Consider the following 9,259-nt stretch of genomic DNA (forward strand, 5'->3'; position numbering starts at 1 on the left):
TGTGGGGGAAGATACTCGAAGTTGTTGAAGCTGAGGGTAACCATGAGGATCACTGGAGGTGACCGCTTGGGGTCCGGAGGCTGGATCAACGGAACAAATGATATGAAGAACTTGATCAGAAGATATTCAAAGCAATTCAATGATGTAGGTCATACATTCATCATGATCAGGTTGCTGCGTCTGTACGTTGTGAAGGATCTCGGATATACTAGCGTCATGTGCAATTGATGAATCCGGGGGATTGAGATGTGAGTCCTCGAGCATATCTTCTGGGCTACTTGGTATAAGTTGTACGAAAAAATGATCAACTATAATATGAGAAAACGAGTTATGATGATGTTGAGACGTTTGAGAAAAAGGAAGTCTGGTGAGACAAAGTTTATAATCGAATGGATTGTGAAGGTAGGATGGATGATTGTGGGTGTTATAAGTTATCACAAAGGGTGAGCGTGTTCTTTGATGAACTGATATTTGTAACTCATTCGGTAATTGCTGAGTTAAACTTCGAAGTCTTGACATCGAAAGGGTAGTGTTCGTGTGATGAAAGGGTTGTTCGTGGATGGGGTGATTGAGAATGAGATTTGCTGTCATTGTTTAATCGTTTGTTGAAGTTTGGAAATTGAGAGATTTGAGGGAATTAATTCACTATGTACAGTCCTTTGTATAAAAAATATGTAGTCAACTCTTGACCAGTGTCTCTGACAAGATCGGACTTCGGTAATTACTTAATTACAAAATTCCGATTTCGTCGAAAGCTCATTGCTACCTTTGTTCACAACAGACCGAGACTCAACGCTTGTTCTCGGTCTGCGCTATTTTTCCCCAAGCCTTGGGATGACTACAACCGACTGAGACTCAACACTTACACTTGTTTGCGGTATTTTCCCCAAACCCTTGGGATGATGATCTGGGCAAGTAATTAGTGAGAAAAAATCCCAGCAACGGTATGTGACGTCAACTCAGTTTCCATGAATGAGACGCAGAGATTATCCTTAGATCACTGCCTCTGCTATCCCGTTGATGCGATGACTTATCTATCTCATAACATAATTGTCGACGGTCTGTTACCCTGCTTGCTTGTTCGGGCGTTGTTCGGCTAGCTTTCAGAATGTTTGCCTATCTTGATGTTTAATTTTCGCCTATTCCAATCTCATCTACTTAATTTCACTGCCGATATTTCTTTAAGTGTCTCTATTTCAATCTTGCTCGCCTGCATGCCATAATCATGCCAGCAAAGGGATCCCGCGTTCGGCCGGTGCTTCGTTCATCAACAATTAGTGATCCACCCCTGATAGAGCCTCCTAGCACCAGGTGTAAACGTAAACAAACTATTGTGGCAGAAGGTGAAAATAACAATGATATAGTAACTTCAAGAAAGAAAACAAAACTTACTGCAGGTGCGCCCAAGCATGGCGACTCTAGATTTCCATGCGTTGAAAGCTGATTTAGCAAACTTGTTTTCTGAAGAAGATTGTGCGAAAGGTGCCGTTGAAGACGTCGGTATTGTTGGACCAAAAACCTCTCGGCCCCGTCTCCTGGAGCTGCTTGAAAAAAGGATCTTGAAAAGGGGAAGAAGACTCACGAGTAAAGCGCCTCAAAAAACTCCCGATCCGAATTCACCAAAAGCTCATGTTGAAGGGAAAAGTCTCATTTCCTCTCAAGATCCTCCCAATCCGGATGCACCAATACCGGTTTCTGTTGAAGGCAAAAGTCTCGATTGTTCGCCGTCCGAAGAGGCTGATACATCGGATCCTCAGGAAATAGATTATCAGATCTATAGCAACAAAGTTCTGGAGAAGATGCTGCAAGAAGTGGGTTTGGACACGTTTGGAATGGATAAATCAAAACTGGTTGAAAATTGTAAGATCTATCACGAATTGAGTATGTCTGAAGCATTCCTCCTAGTCAATTTTCATTCCAAAAACTGAAGTTAGAATGGCAATTTGAGTCATACCCCCCGTAACTTGTGAACCAGAACATCGGGTGGCATCTACGTCAACAGCTCAAAAGGAAAAAGCGCCTCAAAAAACTCCCGATCCGGATGCACCAATACCTTATGTCGAAGACAAAAGTCTCCCATTGTTCGACGTTTGAAGAGGCTGATACATCGGATCCTCAGGAAATAGATTATCAGATCTATAGCAACAAAGTTCTGGAGAAGATGCTGCAAGAAGTGGGTTTGAACACGTTTGGAATGGACAAATCAAACCTAGTTGAAAATTGTAAGATCTATCACGAATTGAGTACGTCTGAAGCATTCCTCCTAGTCAATTCATTCCAAAAACTGAAGTTAGTATTGCAATTTGAGTCATACCCCCCGTAACTTGTGAACCAGAACATCGGGTGGCATCTACGTCAACAGCTCAAAAGCAATCAGATGACATGCAAAGGAGTTTCACCTTTTCGACAACATCAAAGGAAGTGCTTGAATGTAAGTCTTGCTTTTCGAACCCACGTATGCATCTTGTTCTAAGAAATTTAGCAAACATTTGTAGGGGGATCAAGGTACGGAAGAAACGACATTACAGAGCCCTTGCAAAAATCTCTACCAAGCGTAGAACACGGAACACTTCTGTACCCTCGACCCCGACCAACGGACTTGTCAAAATCCCATTCAATGCATTCAAAGTCAATAAAGGGGAAAGAGAAGGAGTGCAGAGAGTCTGACAGCGACTTTATTCCTGAAGATGAAGATTTGTTCAATGATCAAGATCTTGAGTTCGAGCAAACTGAAAATCACAGATCAAAAGGCAAGCAATCTGGTATGGTGTCCGATGACGAGGCACTTCCCAAAGGTGCGTTCAAATATTCTATTACATTTTCCCGGCATTATTGAATTCTGAAGATGACGAGTTGTTCAATCATCAAGACTTTGAGTTCGAGCGGACTGAAAATCACAGATCCGAAGGTATGCAATCTGGAATGGCTTTGGAGAACGAGGTACTTCCCGAAGGTATGTTCACATATTCTATTACATTTTCCCTGCATCCCTGCATTACTGACTTATACTACATTTCAGAATCCGTGATGTCTAACAAAGAGCTCACAAAGTTATGGAAAGAAACCAAATTGTTGCTGATCAAGGCAAACAAACGGATTGAACGGCTTGAAAGTGAACTTAAGAGTATGTCAGAGGCTGTAAGGTCATCTGTCGGCAATCGCAATTCAGGCAATATCAACGGTCACGCACGCGGGGGACGCACAGCCGTAAGTTTTCATTATTTCTATCTGCACCTTTTGGGGTTGAATCAACTTCCTCCTGCGCATACTAGGCACAAATCCGTTTCCATCTTGAAATGATGTTCGGCCTGAAGTCGGAATCTGAGCCACTCCCACGCCCAGCGACCGTCGAAGAGCAGGAACCATGGAATTGCGAAATAGATTTAGACAGCATTGATATTGACCCAGCACAGCCATCCGAATCTCAGGACCATGGTCCTGGAGTAGACCCTTGTTTCCCGTATCCAAACGGACCTGGACATCGAGAAGCCTCGCCCCAACAACTATCCGTCACGTGGGAACTGATGAAGGCAGCGGGAGTAGAATCTTTTCGCCCAGACTTGGGAGACTCACCAGGTTCAAGACAAAATAGACTTTTGTGGGATCTTTCGCAGAGGATTTTTTTTAGACTTGTTCAGTTGGGAGTGTACACTGGGATTTCTCTGGACAAGGACAACATTCCGTACATAAAAAAGTGTTTCTCGTCCCACATACAGACCCTGATGAAAAGGTGTGATATTTAGATCTCTGCGTGATATAAGGAAACACTATACACTGACACATAAACACACATTGATTGTTCTTCAGATACCGTCAGCAGACATGGGACAAGGAGCAAAAGTTATGTGTAGCTAGAAATGTCAGACGTGCTACACGATTATGCCGTGTAAGTATGATCTCACTCAAAGTTTTAGATTGCGCAAGTTGTGTTAATGCCATCGAACCTTGACCTTGCAGTTAAGAGCAATGCGGTCCAAGATAGCTCTTGAAGAAAAAACGCTCTGGCCACTTCTATCAGTCATCAAGGTAACCTGTAGCGATGATGAAACTGATACCGAAGAGGCGCAGAATCTCACTCCCGGCAAAGGTTTGATATGTGCTTGTAAGCTCTCTTGGCGTAGCAAGGCACTTGAAAGTCTCCTGGTTCGCTTGGAGGCGCGAAAGGGAACACTGGATCAGAGTGTTCCTAAGAACTCGAATTCTCCGCAGCGTGGACGACCATCTCGCCCCCGTATCCGGCGCAATGATGCATCAGAGAGTCTTATTGAAGCACCCGAAGGACTACCAAGAGACTGTTATTCACAAGAATTTCTCGAACAGCTTGGCTCTAAAGGTCAAGCGATGTTAGGAATCCAACCTGAGATTGGTCTGACTGAAATCATGATAGCTTTAGATTCCATTTGAAACAGGGTTATATCTTTCTCTTTGTATTTTCGCTTTTCCTTGATCCCAAAGCTCAATATCTGTAATTACACAATATCCTTTGCTACAATGATCTACCTAAAAAATCTATCTGGCCATAGAAACTAAACCTACAGTAGCCATATTTACTTTTGAGTTAATTTCCGCAGGCCTAAACATTACCCATGAACAATGCGCAACAACTTCATCTAATCTCACAATACAGTCCTCTGTTGGTCCCCATGCGCGTAAACAACTTTGGGTGTGAAATCCTTTTGCGTGACGAAAAGGATCGAATCTTTCTAGAGAAGCAGGAATCCTAGGAAACCTTTGAACATGAATCCAGGTATCAAAAATGTTTTCTGACCGTGTCGGAGACCGCCGATGTATAAAGATTGAAAATATACGCCCATAATCCAGAGCCCCAGTTGAGCCCATCTTGAACTGAATGAAACTGTCATTCTGACTGCTGCTAAAGGTTGAATATGAAATAGAATTGTGCATAATCCTATTATAGAAAAATGCGTTGGGATGAAGTGGTTCATATGCCAGTGCATCATCCTCTGAAAGTACACACAACTTGTCTGGAACCATCCATTGACATTGATCATCTTCACTATTTAAGCGTTCCTCCAACATTTCAAGTATATCAGCTCTGATGGGTTGCATATTTGAGTTTGAAAGGCGCTTTGGAGTAGGTTCCATAGTCTCATACAAGGACCGTAATCGAGGAAGATAGGGCTTGAGTGCATCCGGAACTTTTTCGTTTTCCAGAAGGGCAGCAAGATTCCCAGCTCGCGAGAAATGCTTGAGGAATGTTATTGGTAGCTCACCTAATGACATAAGAACCCATGTAATTAGCTCATTATAACTCCTCTTCAGCACGAAAAACTCACTGATATGATTGTTGTGGCAGCCTTTCAAAATGCTCCCCATCAATCTTTCAAAAAAGAAAGACCACCAAGTGCGCACAGGGCCAAACTCTTCAAGTAATTCAGTCATATGGAGAGCCATGTGATGGTTTGGAGCCAAACCACAATGCTGAAATAATTCAACGGATCCCTCAAGGTATTTTTGAATATGATGTTCATAGCTTTTGATGTGCTTTGATGTCATCTCGCGTTTAAGAGCAACATTGACAAGCGACACTAGGTGTAGAAAGTTCTGGAGGAGAGACATCTTAACATTTCCTTGATCCGCCCACATTGGTATAAGTATGAGTGGCAATTGGATTGCAAAAAGATTTCTCCATTCGTCTGCCTTAAGCTTTCCAAACGACGCTTTTCCAAGCACGGGAAGAGCACGCTTGATCCACGTAGGTATATGGATATGCTGAAGCCGACGATTGATCTTTGCAAGCATTGTAGAGTCAAAAATTATTTCTTCAAAAGGAGGAGCATCCCATTTCCCGTTCCATCCAGAATCGTCCAGAGGGTCAAAATCTTCATCACTGGGAGATGTACTTTCACCAAACGAAGTTTCACCAATGTTACAGCCATCTTCATCCTGATTGTTGTGTTCAGTTTCAGCGCCTTTGTTTTCTTGTACTGGAATTCTTTCTTGAAGCTTCTGTGCTTCAGCGTGTTCATTGAAAAGATCACGAAGCTCCACATTTGTTATAGGCTCCAGTCCTTCGTTGGTGTTGTCCTCGTCTTTCATGGCCCAAAATCTTCGAACATGCCATGCCAGAAGACCAAGCAAAAGGTTATGCATAGAATCAACTACATGATAATCTACAATGTTCCAATATTCAAGTTCGACTAATACTGAGTAACGTACACCGTGGGTCTTGAAGATGTTTTGCCGTTCCTTCACAGTCTTTGCATCACGAGCCTGAAATGCCCACACTTTGTGCTGAGCACATGTACGTACTGACCATTCGGTTTTGTCTAGATTGTTGATTTCTTTCTTAGTGATGAGACATTTCGAGCAAAAGAATGTGGCTGTCGCACTCGGAAATCCCAGTGAGCGTCTGAGAGCTGGTATATCGGCTATGAATGGAAGCAGTGCAGCACGAACAAGACGCCCTGATTTGTACATATGAGTTCGCGAAAGTAAGAGGCCGGGGTTCCATAGTGATTGAAGCTCATTCACAACTGGGCGTAGAATCCAGTTCATTTGCTCTAAAGAGGGTTCCGAAGGTCCGGGTGCAATACCAACTACAAAGACATTTTCAGGTCGGTGGCGAATCTCTACAGGAAGTGTCAGACAAACCATTACAATAAATGTTATAGATGCGTGATGTCCACTGGTTTTATTTCCATAAGGATTGATTGCATCAACAAACATCCCAAATGTCAAATGCCCACTTGTTGCAGTGAATTGCTTTCCATCCGGACCTTTGAAGTTCTTCCAAATTTTTGATTCGTGGATGTCACTTATGGGCTTATTCTGATTAAATGGCTTGGTAGACTCAACCAACGACTTGTCTAGTAATGACTCGATTTCAGGACGAGAGAGTAGACGCGCAATCCATTCTGAAAGACTTTGGAATGCATATTTTCGTACAGGAACTGTTTTCCCTCGTGATATTTTTGTTAGTAGCTGACCGCAAGTTTTTTGTGAAAATTTGGAAATGTCCGGTAGGTATTCTTGAGCTGGAGAAGTGGTCTGAGTATCAGTGTTCGACTGCTCTGGTGGTCCCCCAGGAATTTGAGAAACTTGATGGGTACAATTTCTCGGTGTACGTTCTAGGGGGTATAGCGCGAAACATTGCTGACAACAATTCATCTCGATTAAATGAGGATCAATCCTCAACCAGGAGATTACTGTTGTGATTGTTTTGGGGATCCGGTGCAAATTTGATATATCTGACGACCTAAGGACTGTAGGCGTTCGAAGAGGATTAATACCGTATGTCAAAGCTAGTTCAATTGTAATCTTTAAGGAGTCCAAGATCCACGACGCTGTAGCCATCGAGAGGTTCCCAAAAATGCTCAAAAGCGCTACCATGAGGACAACTTGGAGCAGCAGCGGATTGATGTTTTCTAGTGTGAATGCATGGAAGCGCTCTATTTGACAAGTTTGCATACATACTGACAGTTAGTTGTTGTTAAAAGCTGCAAGAGATGTTGTAAGAGAAGAATCTCACCACAATCGTATACTTTCATGGTTCCCTCATCTCGAGCTTTTGCAGCAGACATACAGACTTTAGAGGAGACCGGAAGAGGATCAAGGGAAGAGTCTGATGTAGGTTGATTGGTGAACGTTCCAATCGGCGGGTCGTGTATCGGAGGACTTTCATGATATGAGGAGCGTGAGCCTCTCTCTTGATCGGATTGACGATTCAAGTTTAAGTGGGCAAGATGTTCTGTAGCTTGATTGATATCAGTCGCAGGCGATTCAGACGTATCCCCGGTTTGTTGAGCAAGCGATCTAGATATCGCTTTCTCTCTTCGTTCTGCCAACTGATGATGTTCGAATGTTTCAGGTACGACCTCGACACCAAATTGAGTCACTCCATGTGCATCTTCATATTTCTGGAGATAACAGTTATAGATTCGGCAGCGACAAACAACTCGGTGTGGATCTTTGCTTCTGTTTGTTTTCGGAGGCATGTCACAAGACGATAAGATTCAAAATCAAGACAATAGAATTTAAAACCAAGTCGAGTACACGGATAGGCGATAGATAATTTTGAATGGGGAGAGATACAACAATTTGTTGGAAAGGTTCAAGATGAAGCACTGGCATGGATATGATAAAGTGAAACAAGTGTACTCGCCGGAGAATCTACTGTACAACAATAACGTTTAGAATAGGAAATAGAGACTGTTTCAAGAGCAGATAGTCAAACATGTTGTGAGAGCATAATTCCGAACAAGTACTAATCTTCCTAACCATGAGATACCAGTCGACTCCGTATTTATGACATGATGAGTTTAATGTTGTTGGATTAAGGCAGTGGTGAGAAGAGAAAGACTTCAAATCTCAATCGACAAACGGGCCGCTACAGTAAATAGTCAGATCATGTGAGCAGAATTCGTAAAAGACAAAAGTGAAAGAAAATCGAATTGAATTCAAACAAACCTCAGATATGTAGATAGATCCCGTTCAATCAAGGGGTTTTACGCAGGAGCGAGTAGTGAAACCCACGAACCACCATGCCTGGCTCTACTGGCTCATCTAACACAAACTTGATGTACAGATTGACGAGGACTGTGTGTGACATTGGTGTGGAATGAATGAACACGTGCGGAGCATGTTCCTGCAAGCTCATTCGGAGCTCTTCCATCAAGAGTTCCTTGACATTATCACGATGTACAACATTGGGTGGTCGAACGAATTCTGAATCGCCAGGTATCTTCAAATCCTTGTCGACATGCTCTCGGTACAGATAAAGTAAGCTTCCGATGTCAGAATTCTTAGGTATCGTAGTCACAGGTCGGGAATCTAGGACCGCAGTGACAAGCTGGTCTTTCCTGACTCGTCGGCTGAGTGGATTGAAATCCTTGCGAACTTTTTGCTCAGTGTCCATTGGAGTAGGTGGCACGGGTAGCACATGAGGCTTTAGAATTGGGTAGACCTCGTCCTTGAAGGCTTTGTACAACAGGGATTTCTTGTGGTTCGGGCGGGACTTGGTCGCAGGATTGAAGTATAAAATGATTCGGTAGTATTCGTAACACTTGATAGACTCCCACTTGCTTTCGAAGTCGTGTTGAAGAAATACACGCATATCACTATTGGTCATCATCGATTGAATCTTGTACCAATTTTCGTTGGAGGTTTCGTTCGAAGGATTGTGAAACGGATTGAATGGGAATTGACCAGGGGGTGGCGCTTTTCCTGGTGTTGGCGGCAGTTGAGTCGAGCTATTCAATTGCTCAGCGGATGCCTTGTTAGAACCAGATTGATCCAT

General features: G+C 43.1%; 2 protein-coding genes across 2 annotated transcripts; one reads left to right on the forward strand and one right to left on the reverse strand.

Moving 5' to 3' along the window:
* Positions 1-1,409: 1,409 nt before the first annotated feature.
* On the forward strand, positions 1,410-4,404 carry MELLADRAFT_89341 (uncharacterized protein; the record flags this gene model as incomplete). The annotated part of the gene is made up of 10 exons (XM_007404408.1): positions 1,410-1,860; positions 2,073-2,243; positions 2,309-2,431; positions 2,496-2,795; positions 2,870-2,953; positions 3,020-3,207; positions 3,429-3,576; positions 3,639-3,730; positions 3,818-3,886; positions 3,958-4,404. 10 exons carry the CDS (start codon positions 1,410-1,412, stop codon positions 4,402-4,404), a joined length of 2,073 nt encoding a protein of 690 aa, XP_007404470.1.
* Positions 4,405-8,458: 4,054 nt separating this feature from the next.
* On the reverse strand, positions 8,459-9,259 carry MELLADRAFT_89342 (uncharacterized protein; the record flags this gene model as incomplete). The annotated part of the gene is made up of 1 exon (XM_007404513.1): positions 8,459-9,259. The coding sequence occupies one exon, from the start codon at positions 9,257-9,259 to the stop codon at positions 8,459-8,461; it is 801 nt and encodes a 266-aa protein (XP_007404575.1).

This window comes from Melampsora larici-populina (assembly GCF_000204055.1).
Source record: "Melampsora larici-populina 98AG31 unplaced genomic scaffold MELLAscaffold_2, whole genome shotgun sequence".
Classification (NCBI taxonomy): Eukaryota; Fungi; Basidiomycota; class Pucciniomycetes; order Pucciniales; family Melampsoraceae; genus Melampsora; species Melampsora laricis-populina.